General features: G+C 35.3%; 1 protein-coding gene across 1 annotated transcript in view; it reads right to left on the bottom strand.

Annotated features, from left to right (window-relative positions):
- Window positions 1-21,240, bottom strand: part of LOC139685814 (mediator of DNA damage checkpoint protein 1) — a 222,783-nt gene that overhangs the window by 69,467 nt on the left and 132,076 nt on the right. Inside the window, exon 8 of the mRNA XM_071582932.1 lies at window positions 5,051-5,186. Coding sequence (XP_071439033.1) covers window positions 5,051-5,186 — 136 coding nt within the window. The remainder of the gene's footprint in view (window positions 1-5,050; window positions 5,187-21,240) is intronic.

The raw sequence follows: 21,240 nt of genomic DNA, 5'->3' as shown, positions 1-21,240 counted from the left end.
CATCAATTTGATTGATGGTGAATTTTTCTTATCAATTTCTAGTGATGAAAATGAGTTTGTATTCCAGAAAGATGGGTAGCTGAATCCGATAAAATAAAAACCTTCCGTTATTAAATCAAAATATGTATTGCATACACATAGAGGGCGTAATATTTACTGTAAAATATTGCTTAAGCTATTAAAAGGAAATGTTACTTTAGCCAGACAATCAGGGTAACATTCATTGGAGAACCAACAAACCACTTGAATAGTTTTTGGCAAAGGTTTTTGACCACAAAAGATTAAAATTGGTAAATATATTTAACTATTATCCGAGAGAATGTGCGTCCATGCGCGTCTTTAATGAGATTTGAATTATTATGACTACTGAAATTCATGAGACGAAGATGGTTCAGAATATTATAGTAATGAATGTGGTAGAGTGTCAGTACTTAAATCTAAGGAAGTACCTGAAGCTGCTGTTGTTACTGAAATTAAGAGCATTCCGAGAAACTAATGAAAGTCAAAATGAGGGCCACACCTCTAAAACGTAAAGTGAGCAGTAAGAATAGGACTAGTGTGCAAGATTTTGAGAGAAGAAAGATCCAAAGATGCCCCTATACACAAGATGTTGCGACAAACACATAGCCCCAAGAAGTTATGCCGATGTCCCAGTATATGATGCATTATCTCTCTGGTTATCGTACTGGAAAAACCTTAAGGATGTATTCCGATAAATAAATTAAAACAATCAAATAATATATTAATGATATGTACAAACTGACGATAATTATCAGATTTCGCTGAATTATCGCGGATCTTTGCCATCAAAAGGCAGGCTTCTATGACATTTGCTTCTTAAAAGATTCTCCCAAACTTTCCAAAGAAATAATAGATTTTAGCACAACGCCCATGTATCATACTTAAAAAATGATAGAATTTCTTTCATCGAGCTTAAAAACTTTGAATATATGAATAATTGCTAATATATAATTACTATTTATAAGCTTTTAAGTATCAATGGATTCGTAGTATTAGATGAAAGGTTTATACATTGCTAAAAGTAACGTAAAGATCATGAACATAAAATAGCGGAAATTGAGTTTTGTCGCCTAAGTTTCTCGTTAGTATTTAAAACATTACTCTAATACGAATTCTTATAAAGGGTCATTTTAATGATCAATAATTGTCATAGTACATTGTCAACATCGCCTATCTATCAACCGAAATGGCAGCGGCTATATTTCTCATTGAATGGCTAAATCAAGTTTGAAGACTGAAAAAATAATTACTGACAATTTATAATTTGTTTTCATAATTGATATTTATTCTTCTCAGTCTCTCATATCGGCTAAAGAGGCCCTCCCAGGCATAAATGAAGGTGAGTTGATGAATAATCACTGAAACCCGCCGAACATGCGGCTGCTATTTGATCTGCCCTAACGTCCCAAGTCATATTGGTAAGAGATATTTAAGGCTTTGTATCGAAACAAAATGAGTCATCAGGGTCATTAAACCTGACTGAATCCAAAATATTAGTAATAAGATGGTGTTCGTAAATTTCTTTTCCCAAACACCCCATGTCCACGTCGAAGTCTTCAGGCATGAGAATTACATCGCAAAAGGTGTTCAAAATAATAACCCCACAGATCATAATGCAAAGGAGCATAATGATTCCTTTGATATAGAAATGTGTGGAAAAGTATTTCATTCTTCTAAAAATTACCTTTTTGTCGTAAATATAACCTCATATGCATATAGATTTACTAAATGTAAATCTCTGTTTGGAAGGTATCAGCTTTGAACCACACATTTTAATGGAAATAGAGCCTAAATCTTCATTCCATCTTAATGTTTCGTTATCAATACGATGAAGAAATTTAAAATAAAAGGAAAACTTTCTAATCTGATGATTGAATTCACGCATGCCTCATGCATTAAATCATTCGTAAAATTAAGTATTGGAGTAATTTTATCAGTGCAGACTCAGAATAAAGAAATGAAACTAAGTGCAGACTTACAGACGCGTTAGAACGGGTAAAAGTTGATGAGAGAAAATATTTATGCTTCAATTTATAATCTTAGTTTACTCTGGCATCATTTATATCAGTAAGGTTTCACGAAATATTTCTACGAATCATTGCTCCGCAAAATTTATTACTGAAAGACTCAAAATTTGCAAAAATTATGGAATGAGAAAATTATAGAAAGCGTGTACACAATATGTTAATTCTGCATGGGACTTAAATTGTCGTTGAATTTAGCTGCTTTGGAAGGGTGGTTGATGCCAGTAGTTACTCGAAATTTTCTCTAGTCCTGTTCCTAACGTTTCTAAAAAAAAACTTTTCTATGTTATCCCTCACAAAGAGTTAAGAAAAGTTAAAAAAAATAGAATTTTTTAGGGTGAATCCTTTGACCAAGATCCCCTGATTAGGAATGCCGATGAATTGATGCCTAAACCGCATGCCTTATATATAGAGCCCTAAATTTTAACTCTTAGGTAGAAGAGTAACTGAAGCAGATGGCCACTTCATTAATTGCCGATTAATACTCTGGGGTGTGTATCCTGCACGGACGGAATATCCATGCTATTTTAGGAAAGGCTTTTTACACTGGGCCTGAGAAAATTTATTTACTCACCTAAAAATGTATAATAATCAATAAGAGTCACATATAATTCTAAAATGGCTAACGCTATCTCCCAATTTATAGCATTAGGGAAGAGGAACGATTTAAATTGAATTGCCATTACTTCCTGACGAAAAAAGCGTGTGACAATATTTAATGACAGCTAATTAGGTCAACAGACAATGCGTACCATAAACATAAGGGAAAATAAGAAGTTTGCAAACTCAGTTCCTATGACAGAAAGATGACTTTTCTTTATTCAGTTAAGGTTTTATTTCGCGATATTCTATGATATCATACTTCACGCGCGGCCATTTAGACTTTGCAAGATCACTATTTTTCGTGTTTACCGCTCAACATCTGTGAGCCAAAAGAAATAATTTAGAGTTGATTATTGCTAAAGCTTTGAAACCAGGTCACAGCCTAAGGCTATTTGTTTTTGTCAGCAAACAATAGTCTGACAGTGCACATCCGTTTAAGTTACATTTCAAACTGTGTACTTTCATTTCTTTGCATGAGAAGGAAATTGCAGCAAAATATCAATTTATTGAGTAACCTGCTGTTTTTATGACATTTAACCATTTGTTTTACGGGGGAAAAATTATATATAAACACACATTTACAATTGAATACGTTCTCGTCAATCTTTTTGTAATTGCTCAGAGATGCTTTTAAACAGCATTGTCCAAAGCTATCATTCGTGCACATTCAAAACAAGAATGTTTACACAATCTTATAATGAAGTGCAAATGGAACCAGAGAGATGTGCATTTTCATTTGAATTTAAAAATATTTATTTCTGCCTGTTTACGGCAAACGATGTTTGGAAATAATGTTTCACCTATGCAAAAATGATTCGAGAGAGAATCTTGAGAAGACATTCAGGCAGGAATATAAAGAAAAGAAGATGTTCAAAAGAGAGAAATATTACGAATGCAGCTACCCAGACCCCAAAAACGGACACGGAAGAGGAGCGTCGTTGAAAAAGTGATAGGACTCTGCTTCTAAAGAAAGTTACGTTTGTATTTGGATATAACCAGCGCCATTACAGAGTTTCCTTTTTAAACATATACTTGTACATTGTAGGGGTGTGCTTAAAAATACAGTGGTAAGTGAATCAAGAATTTGAGAAAAAGACAAAATGAATGTATTTCATGAAGTGTAAAGCATGTATGCGACAAGAATTAAAAAATTGTGCAAAACGTAGATATTAAAAGCAAATAAAATTACATTGATTAAATTGTGATTCAGAGGTATGTATGATAGCGCACGGAGAAATTCTTTTGCGGCACTTCTTGTAAAGGATAAAATTCAGGAAAACTTTGTATGACCATTATAATTAGCGGTTAATGGGGCACCATTTTTCAATAGTAACGGGCCATTGCAGTTGAGAAATTGGAGTTTAATGAAGTTTAAAGGCACTTATAAATGATGTTAAGAATAGTACTAGCGTAACGCCATCTCCTTCGTCAAGAAACATCCTTTGTGACGGTCGAAAGGTACATTAACGATGGACTCGGTCAAACTACTCTAACGCAAATTTAAATTGTGTGTACTAAGAAAGTGTTTAGAAGAGCCATTTTAGTTAAGCAATCATGAGTGCTCACCGCAAAAGAGAGAAAAATTCGGAAGCTCATATGACCATCATAGTGTTTGCATGCATGATTTTGTATGGGAATGGAAAATAATTCAGCTACCATAATTATGTCAGAATCCATTTAAGGTATGCCACGTATTTTTGGCACACCAAGTGGTCAGTGCCATTACGCAGCACCATTGTGTGGAAATAAAGATAGCCAAGAGTGTAGAGTAGATTTCCCGTTTGATTTAATATTCAAAACCGGTCATGTGTAAAGCATTGCTACTGTAGTATTTTATGGTCAAAGGAAGTTAGGATGAACTGATTAAAAAAACAAATAGTAAAAACAACGAAACAATTAACAAAAGGGCTCACTAAAAATATATATGGTGATACGGTAGGAATTCTGTGTCATGTTTCTTCTATTGATTTCATCCTGTGGCCATAGAATAGCAGCTAGTTCTAGATTTAAATAGTCTCCAGATATTTATTATATTTGGTTGAAACCAAGAGAATTCTATGGTAAAATATTTTAAGCTTATTGGAAAACTATCAGAAAACTTTAGACACAACCTTAATGAGATGTTTTTGTAGTTTTTCATACCTTTCCCGATACTTTTATGCGTGAATTAAGTCCTTGTAAAAGAAATATTTCTCCAACTCGAATATATTATCTCTTCGAAACGATAGTAGCAAAAATCTTTAAACTAAAAATAATTGTATTTATAGAGAATTTTTAACATTTAGATTCCTAATTATAGCTATAAACATATAAAATTACGTCTTTAATCAATATATTAGGCGTAGGGACAGACGGCCTCTAAGTTGAGATAGTTTGTTTCCAGTCCCTCAGAAAGTTCTCACCTTCTACGAAACTTATCTTCTTTACTCAAGGCCTCTTCCAATTGTATCTTCTCCTCACCCCTTAGCTCATCCCCTGGCATATTCTCTCCTCCAGCCTCAGAGTCCGGACCCACCAGAGGTTCCAGCTCTGATGCTCCTAAAGACAGCAATAGGGACACATTTTATGCTTCTACATTGCTTTCCTATTCATACGCTGGCAAGGTGGTCAAGTGAAACTTCATCTAAAATTATGTTAGTGCCAGTCCCATGGCTGATTGGCAAGAGCAATTTTTCATAGGTAACAAAACTTGTCCTCATAGATTTTCGGAAAGTATTCCTTTTGTACTTAACTGAAGACCTAATGCAACATTTTTCATTCAAGTCCAAGTTTTCACTGAAATATTCTGATAATTATTTCATCCATTCAAGTTCTATTCACATAACATATCTATACACAAATCTTATTATACAGAAAACAATTCATGGAATAATCTCATAGAAATGGTAATCATAGTGTCTAAGAATGCCGTAATCACTAACTAAACAAATAAATTATCACTTGATTTTAAACCATTTTCACACAGAGAATATCTAAAAAATGTTAAGTTTATTTTAGTAAAATGAAACAGACCATTACTAAGTATCAGTAAGGAACTCGAATAATTGTAAAAAACTTACGAAAGAGGCTACATTAAAGGATAAAACTAAAATAATTACATTCTACTTGTTAACTTAAAGAATACTAACTAAACAAAACGACTAAGAATAACCGATTAAATAACTCCGATTGAATATGAACTATGAATTACAATGGTGAACATAATGGATTATGAAATAAATATTATTACAAGTGTATTTTAAACTTTATTTCAATTGATTCATATTCAGCAATTGGTGAAATTTTGAGCATAAATTCACAGAATAAGGTGAGTCTTGGTTAAGAGCAGAGGTAGTTTAATTCGCGTGCATGTTTTTGACATTAAATGTAACTAATTCATACAAAGATTTCAATAGCTGGGCCAAGCTAACGATGATAGAGGCTGTTAATGAATGTTCAGAATGCATTGGCATAGCATCGGCATCAGTAAGATGCCCATTTCGTTAATTGGATTGGGTTGATTAATACTGATGCATAATAGTAGCTTTTTTCAAATGTGAGGACATTTCAGATTTTAAATGCTGATACATCAACCTTGGCTTTGTTATGTGTGAAGTAAGCCGCAGAATTAAGACCTATCGTTTTTCCTTACCAACTCTACCAAGGCTAACAGTCTCCAAAGGAGTCTCCGTTATCAGTTATGCGCGACTATCACGATGGTCCACAGAATGTGCGGCATCTATGCATATCCATGAAGATACCGCGGCACATTCAATTAAATCAACTTTTTTAATTCCAACGAGGATCTGCTCACGAAAATTACCTTACACAGTGTAACTCAATCCTCTCGATGAGGCACTCCACCTTTCGTAGTTGTCACATGAAATTGAAACATTAGGGATACACCAGATTGCCTCCCTTGTAAGAAGATACTACGGCATCAAAACTCTTGAATGATGTACGTTTGGCTATTGGATACGTAACAGACTACGTGAAAATGCAAACAATACCACGCGGTCTGACAATTCTGATTCGAGGTGAATGTCAGACAAAAGAGGTATCAAATTGAAGAAGTGAATTTTAACAAGTGAATTTTATATCTATCTAGGTAGAGAGATATAGAATTTGGGTGTATGCAAAAAAGGCATGAGCATGATGATGGAAGGTGAAGCTATCGATAGCAATTCAACATTCAATTGAAAAATCGCACATTATTGCATTGATTCTTATCCAAATAGTCTCATAATGGAAGATAACAAAGAGGCAAAACTCAGATACGCCGTGGATGATAATTCGTCTAACCGAAGTAGACGATAACTCGCCTACTAGGTAGATAACCATATATGTGATTTCCTTACTAAAATATTTCCCTTATCGTCTCCATTAAGTACTAAGGAGATGGAGCATGTAACCTATAAATATGCAGCCAGGCTACGTTTGAAACCACAATCCATGTCAGAGTAAGATAGGAACTCAGTGCCATAGAGTTAGAAAGTGTCAAGAGGCAGCAATTATGCTACACTTTTTGATAAGAGGAACCAGAATGAATATATACTTAAAAATCCAGAATGCTATTAACACACGAAACACGTGAATCTCTTTAGTTCATGTGAGTACTTCAGACTGGACCAAAAGGATGGGAATCATCATCATTGTAAGAAAATATAGCGTTTCGCCTGAATAATTAGTTATGAATGGAAGCAATAAGCTTTGGCATATTTTAGATGTTAAAAAGTTAGTAGAATGACCATAAAATGAAATTGTATTTAGAACTAACGGCATTCGTCTAAATATTCTTAAAAAAGGAAAGAGACTACTTTAAATCTGAAGGTGTGATTATAACAGAATATTAGGCGTAGCTTGTGTCGGGACTGTCTATTTCATTGTTTTTTATTCTTATCTTTTCATCCTGCCAGACTTTCGCAATTGTCTTCCATCACTGGTCTCAGATAAATTATCCTACGGGAGGTTAAACATGAATTGACTTAATTTAATATACATTTCATTACTACAGTTTAATTTAATCGGAGTTTTATATAACAGTGCAAACAATAAATTGAATGGATTCATCGATTGATAAAATGCTTCGAGAGAACATCATTTAACACACCTACAGACAAACACACATATATATGAGTGTGTGTGTTTGTGTGTGTGTATATATATATATATATATATATATATATATATATATATATATATATATATATATATATATATATATATAATGGGCTGACACAATATAACACAAATAGAAAAGAATAGACACATTTAAAAGAAGAAGGCCTCTGAGAGGGCCGAAAGCTCGAACAATTTACCGTGCGAGTGTTCTTTTAAATGTGTCTATTCTTTTCTATTTGTGTTATATTGTGTCAGCCCATTATTGTGCCGCTCGTGTGAGTTTTTCCGTACAATCGTGGTATATATATATATATATATATATATATATATATATATATATATATATATATATACCATAAACACAGTAATCAACACGAAGGTCGGTTTGGTAAGTGATGGTAGAGTACACCCAGTACTAATCCCGTCGGCGTGTGACATTCACACATTAGGGTAGTGGGGCCAGTTCCTTTCCCTGTGCCGGTTATGGTTTCCCAGGAAGATCTAGTACCCGAAAAATCACATAGCTTGGGTAGAGCTGCATGTGCCCAGAGTGCCTTGCCCTGGAATCGAACCCGAGCCCCTCTGATTTTTATTTTTATATGTGTGTATATATATATATATATATACATATATGCAAAAAATATGTTTCTACATACACACACACATAAGACTTACAAAAGTTTCGGAATAAGAATAATTAATAACATGACTGAAATTTCCGGATTCCAAAAGCTCTTACATTCCCAGAAAACATTGTGATCTTCGCCCCAAATTGCTCCGTGCAGATACACATAGTTTCAGCATTGCTCAGGAAATAACGCAGTGGACTAGCTTTGACTGATGAAAAACTATCTATAATGGAAACTAAATTTATTGATACAAACTGGTAACATAAATCAGAAAAATTCACATTTGCGAGTAAAAAATTAAAACAGCACGGTAGATTTAGTTTCGACGGAAAAAATGTCAAAATGTTTCTATTTGCTTAACTGCGAAAAAAAAATTTTTCCCAAAGAGGTTAACGCGTGAAATGCCGATATGAAAATTTAGATCTGTTGAATCTCCCTTCAAAGAAATTTTTTACGTAATCCACGGAAGGCACGATGCGGCTAAAACACTTCAAGTGAGGTCATAATGCCCGTAAAAATATGGTTTTGGGTTCATTTCAGCCCGATTGGAAAATTTGGTTTGGTTTCTTAACTTTTGAGAATAATTCAAAGGTATTTTTTGTAAAATTCTAAGAAAATGCACGGTAACTGTGAGATAAACAAAAAAAAAGGTATCGACACACAACCTAGCAATGACTCAGGCAAACGTTTTGGACGACCCAATTACAGCTAAACTAATGGAAACAGGCTCGGAAATGATGAAAAACAAGTATGCCTAATTTGAATCAAACATTTTAGTAAACCAGAGTTGGTCGCGTTGCTATTTAGACATCGGTAACTGCGTAGTCAGAAGCACCTTACACATCAGACGAAATTACCATATGCCACCCTCTATATATCGTGGAATCAAACGAATGACTTGACCAATCGTTTCTGCTAAACACTAAGAAAGTTACAAAGTGGAAATCATGGCAACCATTCCTGATTCATTAATAAAATTGAATTGCTTGGGTGTTGTATCATTGCCGTATTAGTTAATTTAATTTATTTCAAATTAATTTTAAATATTGTTAGTGCATTCATAGCCCCTGGGGAACTAAATTGAATGTTAAATTGATTGGATTCTCTCAATGCATGGAGTACAGTTTTTTAGCATAAAACTGTGGCTCTTATTTTGAGTGTACTGCTTGACTCAAAATTTTCCCCATCAAATCTATTTCATGAAACAGAAATGAGAAAACTTAGCTTATTTATAATCGACCAAGCTATTTTGAGGGAAACACTATTGCCTTCATACGCATAAAATCCAATTTCGCCTCGAGTGGCCGGCACAGTTCAGTGTCTCGGCTGTTCGAGCAATGTACGATGTACGAGAGCGCACAATTGCCTGGTAAGAGGAACCAGGGCTCGATCAGCATATGTAGGTGTATAGGTTTAACGTAAACCAAAATTAATTTAAAACATGAGTAAAATTTAAGCGTATTAAAATGTACAGTTTCTGAGATATTGCCTAAATTTGACCGTAATATTCTCAGAAAACTATTCCTGTTGATTGATTGAATCCGCCATTCGTCAAAAATATTTTTTCAAAGACACAATATGCTACTACAATAAACTATTTTGTATTAACGACGAGCGCAATTTTATGTCTACGTGTGGGATGTTCATTTCGTTGGTAGAACGGCCTCAGGAAATCTGTATTAATAGAAGGTAAACGATAATGCCCCAATAATTAAAAATAACTATCATAAATAACAGATATTTCACAATTAAACACCTGTAACAATCCAGGAATATAAGAGACTATCAGTTGAAAGTCTTTATTGAAGCCAGTTTGTTCCAGCAATAAACGGTGAATTATTTTTATAGTAATGAATTCACTTATCTTTCCCTACTTCTGGTGAACATGCAGCGCCCAATGATTTTTCAACGATGCCATTCCAAATTCGCCGGCAAATAATGTGTCTTTTCTGTATTTACAAAATCAATCATTTAATATTTATCTTTTCAGGCGATCTGCTGAATTTTTAAATGAAAAGGCTTAATTTTGGCTTGCTGGACTGTGCTGTCGAATTGTACTTGTTTCGCCAAATCACTACCCGAAAACCTTTTCTTGGAAACTTTTCCTGGCTCTCTTTCTTAACAAAACTATACCTTCTTTTGTGTGATAGATACTTTTGCAAATTGCACAAGAGATTCATGGAATTGAACAATATCCCGAGACTCGCTCCAACCAAACCCACTATATATATATATATATATATATATATATATATATATATATATATATATATATATATATATATATATATATATATATATATATATATATATATATATATTTATTATTTATTTATTTATTTATTTATTTATTTATTTATTTATTTATATTCATATATACACATATATAGCGGATTATACTATTTAATTACTATATACACACATGAAATTTGCGGGTATTCGCATACACCATATGGGCGTCCCCTCTCCTTACCGTATTTCCTAACCAGACTTATAAACGATTATCTGGGTGAGGTGGTAAGTGTTAGAGTTCTAAATAAGGTATTTAAAACAATTTATTATGCACCCATTTTAACAAGCATCTTCAAAGAAATTTAGCAAATTGCCAGCTTTATGCGTTCGTGCAGGCAAATAAGCGAAATTGCGATTTGTCGACTTATTCGTCACAAACGTCGAACATGGTTAGATAGCCAGAAGATAGTCTTTCCTTTCAAGTGCGATTTAAACCTATTAGTCCAATCCTTATTCCTAAAACTCAATACGTCCTAATTAGCCTTGAAATTTTTTGTTAACTAAATATAATTAGATATAAGTAGACTATGAAGGTAGATATAAATTGGAGGCAAGATAATGCAATTCAGAATCAAGTTATTCTAAAATTGGAGATTCATCACTGGATTTAAATGAGGGAGCCTGGCGATTTAAATTTTGTATCACCTATTATTTATGAAATTTTAACAAGAATGATAATTTTACATAACTGCTAGTTTTAAACTAGCAAACACGGAAAAATGTTATGTATACATGTTAAGTTTTTTTTCATTTAGCTAGTTCATTTTACGCATTCAATTATTCTAATGCCATCTGCAATTTTCCAAAAAGCAATCACTATTTTAATATTTCAACTAAAATATTTCTAACTTTGTTTGGGGAAACTTCTTAAAGCATATAAGCAGTTATATAAAAATGTTCCGGGATTAAAACTATCACAAAAGGTAATACAATTGATGCAAATTACCGAATCATTTTCATTATATAATCAAGATAATGTTCATTGTAAGATGATAAAAGTTGAGAGAAATAATGGATTGTGCCTTTCGAACCCAAAAGTCCTCCTTTGAGAGTCCTCAGGATGAAATAAAATATCGCAGGTCTTAAAGGAATTTCAAACATATGGACTAGATGTTTATCTCTGTACTGGTCGCATATTTTTCATCCGACAAATCCGGAGAATCATGTGAATTTGGTAAATCTCAGCTTCAAGCACGGGACTGGGAAATTTCAATATTTCCATGAATATGATGAGAGTAAATTTTATCCATTTGCTTATATCATACGGCTAACTAAGATAATATGGTTCTTTTTTGGCATCAGATTCTTTAAATTTATTAAGAATAGCGTTATGAACTTAATGTCATGCACTGCAGTGAATCTTTCGCTTATCTCTCATCTCTGCTGGCCTCTAAGCAACAATATTTTCAGCGAGCTGACAATATGCCATCATGTTGTTCAAGGACAATGCTGGCATACCCTCATGATAGCCTTTTAAGTCTGCAATCCACCTTCGCATAAGAAGTACCTCAAACAGCCTATTCGCCGCTCGAGAGTAGAATGACCCATTGAGCATACAGCGGGCTATTCACGAAGGCACCACGCAGCCGGCAGACGAAAGGGCACTACTAGGATAGTGGGCCGGTGCGCACCGGAACCTGGAAAGAGCAAATCGGGTGGACGCAGCGGAGAGGCAGGAAGAATCGCGAGCACGCTCAGGAGCTCGCGTGTCAAGGCACGGCTACGGTCGGGTCGAAAAGGTGGTTCGCTCGATTTCACGCAACATGCTCTGCTGCCATCCTCGAAGGATTTGATATGGTTCTATTAATTATTGTTTGGTAAAATCAGAAAGTGGTGGAGTCAATCCGTCAATCTTAACCGTTAGATTAAACTTTTACCGTAACCTTTAACCATAACCTTTACCCGTAAGAATAAAGGCCTTTGACATCGCCTGATTTCCCATTCGACGAATCATTCGAAATTATCCCTGAAAGCCTCCCCGAAGTTGGCCCCGAGCACCGTTGTTTAATCCTAACTCCCCTCCCTTAAGCACGGAGCTTGGGTCTGGCCAGACGAAAGTGGTGCACTGGTAACTAACTACACTCATCGTTACTGCAAAAATCAGTGTTTCTTTCTTACTGTCTATGATTCTGACATACGCCTGGCGGCATGACCACCGGAACATTAAATATTGTTGGCTCTCCTTTTTTCTTGCCTATAATTTAAAAATAATCTATGATATTTTACTTGTTTTGTTGATCGAAATAATCGCCGAGAGTGTGCCTGCGTGTGTACATAGGGCTTGCATTATATAAAAAGACAACTCCAATATAGATACATACATAGAGATACACACACACATATATATACACGCACACCCACCCACACACACACACACATATCTATATATATATATATATATATATATATATATATATATATATATATATATATATATATATACATATATACATATATATATATATAGACACACATATATAAGTGGCCTAAGCCACCTTCCTCAAGGAAGAGAAGGATAGAACTCAAGTTCTGTCTTGATTTTCAAAGAACTTGAGTTCTGTCCTTCTCTACCTTGAGAAAGGTGGCTTAGACCACCGAAAATTTAAAACCCATTGAGTTTCTTTTCTTTTTTTGTGTGTTTCTGTGTTTTTGTATTTGTCCATTTGTGCTAACTTTTACACATTATTCACGTCCGTCAGACTTCCACAAAAGTATTATATATATCTGCAGATTATTCATTTGTATATGAATATATATGCATATGTATATTATTTATATATACATATATATATGTATGTTATATATATATATATCTATATATATATATCATACCTAATAATAATAATATATATAAATGTGTGGGTCGCGGTAGTCCAGGGGGTAGAGCGTTGGACTGCTGACCGGAGGGTCCCGGATTCGATTCCCGGGCACTCTGGGCACCTGCAGCTCCATCCAAGCTAAAGTGATTTTTCGGGTACCAGATCTTCCTGGGAAACCATAACCGGCACAGGGAAAGGAACTGGCCCCCCTACCCTGATGTGTGAATTTCACACGCCGACGGGCTTAGTACTGGGTGTACTCTACCATCACCTACCAAACCGACCTTCGGGTTGATTACTGTGTTTATGGTTATGGTTATTTATATATATATATATATATATATATTTCTCTCTCTCTCTCTATATATATATAGATATATATATATATATATATATATATATATATATATATAGAGAGAGAGAGAGAGAGAGAGAGAGAGAGAGAGAAATTGGTGTATTCATTCGGCGTGCAATGGGGAAATTTTGAGAGAAGGCCAAGCTGGGATTAGTCGCTATACCCTCGATACTCGTCACTCCAAGGGGTTCAAATTCTACGCGAATCCAAATTCTGCTTCTGCCGCCCTCGAGAGATGAATCGGTTGATCCACACTATTACACACATTGAAGCGGAGAAGGATCTATATTATTTTCGATTTCTGTTTCTACTGTTAATCAATGTTTATTTGAAAATTTGAAATATTACTATCGACTGGTCGGGTGACATGCAGTTTTTTCACTGCAATACTGAGAAGTAGTTTTCTCGCACAGATGTAAGGAACGGGCTTTCGACCATCATTTAGAAACAATGAAGGTACATTACATTTTGTGTACATGTCGTAAACAATGACTCGGGGATTTCACACCAATTATCACCAATGTAATGACTCCAGTCTGAAATAGCTGCAGAATTATCTAGTTCCCTTGTAGGTGAATAAAAAAGAAATAAAATGAGATTTTGTTCCAGATAATGGATCCAATAAGCGTAGAAGAGAAAGATCACTTGAACTAGCAAAAGCTTAAACCAATCATAAATGACTTCAATGGTACATGTCAGCTAATTTGTTTAATAATTTCTACGCAATAATTGTTTTTGATCAGACATCAGTGGAAACCTATCTGGTGTAAAGCATCAACCTCTAATCTAATTTAAATTTTATACAACACCATAATAGAGGAAAAGTTTAATAATCAAAAATATCCATAATCTTACCCTGGAAATGAAGTAAATTACAAACGAGACAGCAAGTATTTCTGTACACTCGTGTGTTACCTGATATATTTATATTATTTGAGTCCAAGATAGTTGACTGAAGGAAAAGACTATTGCGTGGGATAATCCTTTTTAGCGTCAGTAGGCCAGAAAATTCGTGTGCACAAATCAGTAAGCATGAAATACGTTATTATTTCCGCTGACACCTAATTTGAGGCGAGAAGGAAGAGTTAAATGGCACAAATCGGGACAGCATAAATTGTAGCGGTTATTTAGAGTAAAACCTGACTTTAGATACGATCAAAAAATTAATGATTTTGAAAGAATGTGCTTCTTATTTTGCATCTACCGTAGCAACGTAAAATGTATGTGTTACTAAGGTCGCCAAAGATTCATTTAATTTCAATGAGTACTTATCATCTGTTCTGAACATTATCGGTTAATCTTGCTTTCAATTATAATTCCTAGAAGATACACAGTAATAACCAAAGTGATTTATTTGGGACGAAACTTTCAATACAAGATTGAATTTCAAGATCCGTACACAACTGACCATATATATAAACCATAAACACAGAAGTCAACCCGAAGATAGGTTTGGTAGGTGATGGTAGAGTTCATCTATAACCAACCGCGATGGCGTGTGAAATGCACACATCAGGGTAGTGGGCCACTGCCTTTCCATGTGCCGGTTATGGTTTCCCAGGAAAATCTGGTACCCGAAAAATCACACTGCTTGGGTGTAGCCGAGGGTGCCCAAAGACGGAAACCCGGAAATTGAACTCTGGCCTCCCCGATCAAACGCTCCACCCCTGGACTATATACGTACACACACACATACATATATTTATACATATGTATGTATGTATATGTGTGCATATATATATAGTTATATACAATTATGTATATAAATATATAAAATATATATATATGTATATATATATATATATATAAATATATAATTGCCACATACTGTAACATGTCATGTGCCTATTACGGGTGGCACGTTCCCCATGGCGTTGCATGAAATTAAACATACTAAAATTAAGCAACCAACTTAAGGGCTACAATACAGAAAACATGAGAAAAAAGGGTGTAAAGATGCATCCAATCTACCCCCATCAGTCTTTTCGTCACCCGTATTTTAAAAATCATGGCCAAGAAATAAAAGAATGGGTAATGTCCAAATTAAACCGAGGGCATATTTCCATAGGCATATTTGGAATGTGAAAGGTTACTAAATAATGACATAAAATAAAACAAGATTTTTTCCCACTCAAATAAAGGTGCGTGAAAAAGAATTCAAGTGTGAATACAATTCAATAGAAGGTATAATGAAATCTAGTATCGGAAATAAGATAAACATTTAAGGCTGAATCAATGACTAGCACATTGCACTTCCGATGAAAAAATCTTCTTTGCATGGTACCCTCTGTCTCTCTTTATCTGTTCTACTATTACCTTTCTAGTATGGTTACACCACCTCATATAACCCAGAAGATTTAAGAGAGAAATGATAATTAAAAAGTGTGATTTCCATTATAGTATTTTTATTCACACGACCCGGGTTTCAACACTTCAGACCTGAAGATGACCCAAAGTGTTGAAACTCAGAGCTTTTGAATAAATATAATTTGGTGGAAATCAAAATTGTTAATTATCATATCTCTCCGATGTGGAAAGTTTCCAGAAAGTTTGGCCTGCAATCATTCGGTTCCAGAAGATTTACGTTTAGCCAGAAGTATTGCGGTTTTTAAAGGATGTATAGTAAGTCCAACTAGGATAAATCCACGAACTGAAAAGAAAAATATCGTAGAAACTCGATTGGAAATGAAAAAAAATATAAACGGACACGAAAAGGGAACGTAGTGAGTAGTGCGAAGCATCGTCTAGCACACAAATCCTCGTGTGATGTAAGTACCTCAAACAACTTTGGATGAGACCGTACCGAGGAATAGGATGGATGAATAAGGCAATGCATCCACGATGAGGGCGTCTCGTCGACGATGAGAATAAATAAGCATTTGAAAGGAAACCCCCGGCCTCCATCGCACTTGGAACCCTTTCCAGTCCGAAGACATAAACATAAAATTCAATGACTACTACTGAGCTTCCACATTTGCTTCCCAAAGCTGTTACATTACACCTTAATCTCCAAGTTCAACGACCACCATTACTATTCATGCGTTATTTAAGGCCATTCCACCAAATTATTTTTCTAGCCCTTTTCTTGTTGAACTGGCCTCGCCTGGCGCACCCACAAGGACGTGTCAAGATTGAATGTATAAAACCCGTAGCTTCCATTTCCTGCTTTTCCCTTCCTGCGCCTCATCCCCCTCTTCACCTGACCAGCCTTCCCGCCATTCCCTGTCGCCTGTCCAGCCCTCCGCGTATCACTGACCCCTGGAATAGGGGCAGCTACCTTCCATTCACAACGCCTGGAATAAAAGGAGAGGTTGCGAAAATATTCCCTCACGGGTTTCTCAAGATTTCTCTTCCAACAAAAAGATGCCTCATGAGTAACGTATAAACCAAGTGCACAACCGTATTTCGTATGCAAACCGAATACGTTCGGGAAAAGAAACATTTATACATGCTTCAATAGTGTGTAACGTTCTATGACACTAACCTATGTAGATTGTGAGCTGTGAAGTGGGGGCTGGGAAATGGAATATTTTTTTCAGAAACACGAAAAACCAGATACCAGAAGTCATTTCCAATAAAATACAACTAATTTACTACTTTTTCCGGAAATTGTTACACATATTTTAACCGAATATCACCTATGAAAGTTCTTCTCTTGCCTGTATTATTTTAAACATAAGAGGAAATTCAGAAAAAAACTTATTACACAATTTTTATTAAGTGATATTTTAATACGATACTTTCATTTGTTAAGTAGATTTCCTTCGATGATTTTCCGTTGAAGGTAACTCCTAACCTTCTCTTATACATGCTAAGCAATGGCCAGTCATAAATGAGAACTTAATATTTTTTAATTACATATCCTGGATGAAGGTAACGGAACAACAATACCACACCACATCAGTAACGATACATTTTTAATAAATATGAAATAGTGTCAGACGGCTGATAGTGTAAGGTGGTCAATGGTGGACTGATGGAAGCCAGAAGAAAGGGAAGACAAATGCATTGAACCTAAAGATAATACCGGGGTATTGATAAAGCGGAATTTTTAAAAGTCCAGCCATCACCATTTCTGAATAGCTAAGTCCTTCTGTGATCACAAAATCGAAACCTAATTTTTCCATTTCATAGAATCACTTTGTTCTCTTTCGAAAGAAAAAAATTCAAATTTATGATGAATGTCACAAAAAGGAAAATTTATTATCATGTATTTTCAGCGTGAGTGTATCGAGCATCAATTAAAAGAGGGATAAAGAAACAAATACATATAGGTTTGTTGTCTACGGCGTAGCTTTATGGAATTTGCATAACATTTTAAATTAAATGAAATTATTGCCTATGTAAAGTTTGTAGAATTTAAAAGTCAATAACATCATTGTATATATATTTGTTTATTCTCTACTATAAATATGTATACTAGAGAAAACTATAAACATGTGAGCATACTAAAGAATGCTCAATACCACTTTATTAGGCTTTTCATTCGTCATATACGTATAAACATAAGGTCGCGGCAGTCCAGGAGTAGAGCGTTGGACTACTGACTAGAGGGCCCGGGTTGGATTTCCTGGCACCCTCAGCTTCACATATGCTATGTGATTTTTTAAGCTCCAAATCTTCCAGGGGAACCATATCCGGCACAGAGAAATGAAATGGCCCCCTGCCCTGATGTGTGAATTTCATACTCCGTCGGGCTTAGTACTGGATGAACTGTACCATCACCTATCAAACCGACCTTCGGGTTGATTACTGTGTTTATGGTTTTATACATATATAATGTACACCAAAATAGCACTAAAGAACCAACAAAAACAGGGAAACACAAAAAATAAACTCACACATATTCTGAATTTTCAGTGGCGCTGCCACCTTTCTCAAGGGATAGAAGGAACTTCAGTTTCTTTCTGTGCTCGTATGCTATGTATTCCTATCCATTTTCCTTAAACATGTATTCATGTCAATGAATGAATATATATATATTTATATTTATTTATTTATTTATTTCCTCGATTGCTTAAGTGGTTACAACATCACCCCGGCAAGTCGAAAGATTCGGTGTTCAAATCTCGGGCAAGGAAATAATTTTGCATTTGTGATCAGCTCGACCCACCTCTCCTGTGTTCGTCCTTTATGTGTTCCTATCCCTTTTCCCTTTTCCTTGTCTGTTTTTCGATGTGAATGAATATTTATTCGGTGGGATTTCGTGTGTGAAAGTGTGTATGTATATATGTATACATATATATATATATATATATATATATATATATATATATATATATATATATATATATACACTATATAATATAATATATATTATATTTATATATATATTATTTTTATATATTCTTTTATTATATATATATATAATATATATTATTATATTTATACATATATATACAGGGTCCGTACAATAAGTATCGTGACTGGTTCGCTGTAGCCCCAACTGTAGGCGGTGGATGGGGGTTCGACCGGTCGGCTCGATAGAGGGGTCCCCCACCACTCAGGCGCACTTTAGTTCAGTCGCCTCCGGGCATGCGTTGAGACAGGAGGTGGATTTTTGTAACGTGTAATTGTTTGCGGTGTCGTCGCGCTAGCATGGAGCGCACCGTCGAGCAGCGCTACGCTGTGAAGTTTTGCGTTAAACTCGGGAAATCCGCGTCGGAGACCCTTGAGCTCATTACAGGCTCATTAAGATGATGCCTTAAGCCGCACAAGAGTTTTTGAGTGACACATATGCTTAAGGAAGGCCGGAAGCTCGTTGAAGACGAGAACCGCGTCGGACGCCCGACGACCACGCGAACCGATGCTCAGGTGGCCGAAGTGAAAAACGTTTTTTACTCTGACAGGCGTTTAACCATCGGCCTTATCAGTGAGGAGACCGACCTTTCAGTCGGAACCGTCCATACCATTGTAACAGAGGATCTTGCGATGGAATTGGAATAAGTGAATTTGAAACTTAATAATGACAACGCGCCGTGCCACGGTGCGTTTGTGGTGCGGCAGCTGCTGACGAAATTCGGCGTGGCAACGTTGCCTAACCCCCCCCCCCTACAGCCCCGGCCTGGATTCACCTGATTTTTTCTTGTCTACGCGAATTAAAAATGGACTCCAAAGGATATCGGTTCGACTCCATCTAGGCGTTCAATCGGCAACGACAAAGGCTCTCAACAGTTTTCCGCAAACCGACTTCCAGCGAGCTTTTGACGAGTGACAAACGCGCCAAACTAAGTATACTATATGATGCAGGAGGAATGTATTTTGAAGATTATTGAGTAATTGTAATGAGAACTGCAATAAACCTTGATTTTTGGAACCAGTCCCGATACTTATTGTACGGACCCTGATTATGCATATTTTTAGTCACAATTCACATGAATACAAATAAATAGAAAAGGGCTATCACATGAACATGTTGCTCAAGGAAAATGCTGAAGATCAAATGAACAGTAAAAGTGAGGAACGAGGAAGTATATCGCAGAGCAGAAGAGAAAAGATAGGGCCATCTGGAAACCTCTAGGCCAAGAAGCATTAGATGGATTGCCGGCACCTTGAGGCAGAATAATTTAGTTAGACACATTACAGAAGTGAAAATTGAAGGGAAATGCCCTCGAGGAAGACCAAGACACAAATTCATAAAACCAATAGACTAATTAAGAAGGACTTAAAGCAGAAAAGCTATCAGGGGGTGACGGAATGAAAACTGAAGAAAAGGGCTGCAATAAACCAACCTACCAACCTTAGTAATGAGACACCGATAAAATATTTGTTTAATATTATATATATATAAACATGGAATGCGAACATATATATATATATATATATATATATATATATATATATATATATTGGGTCGCGGTATTCCAGTGGGTAGAGCGTTGGACTGCTGACCGGAGGGTCCCGGGTTCGATTCCCGGGCTAGGGACTCTGGGCACCTGCAGCTCCACCCAAGCTTAAGTGATTTTTCGGGTACCAGATCTTCCTGGGAAACCATAACCGGCACAGGGAAAGGAACTGGCCCCCCTACCCTGATGTGTGAATTTTCACACGCCGTATAGGGCTTAGTACTGGGTGATCTCTACCAGCACCTACTAAACCGACCTTCGGGTTGATTACTGTGTTTATGGTTTTTTATATATATATATATATATATATATATATATATGTGTGTGTGTGTGTGTTCGTATATATATACATATATATATATATATATATATATATATATATATATATATATATATATATATATATATATACATATATATACATATATATAGCATATATATATAATGTGAATATATATATATATATATATATATATATATATATATATATATATATATATATATATATATATATATGTAGATATATATACATTCACAAAAGTGAATATAACG

This window comes from Hetaerina americana, unplaced genomic scaffold (assembly GCF_022747635.1).
Source record: "Hetaerina americana unplaced genomic scaffold, ioHetAmer1.1.p SCAF_12, whole genome shotgun sequence".
Taxonomy (NCBI): Eukaryota; Metazoa; Arthropoda; class Insecta; order Odonata; family Calopterygidae; genus Hetaerina; species Hetaerina americana.
Note: the sequence above shows the minus strand (reverse complement) of the source record. Positions and strands in the feature narration are given on the sequence as shown.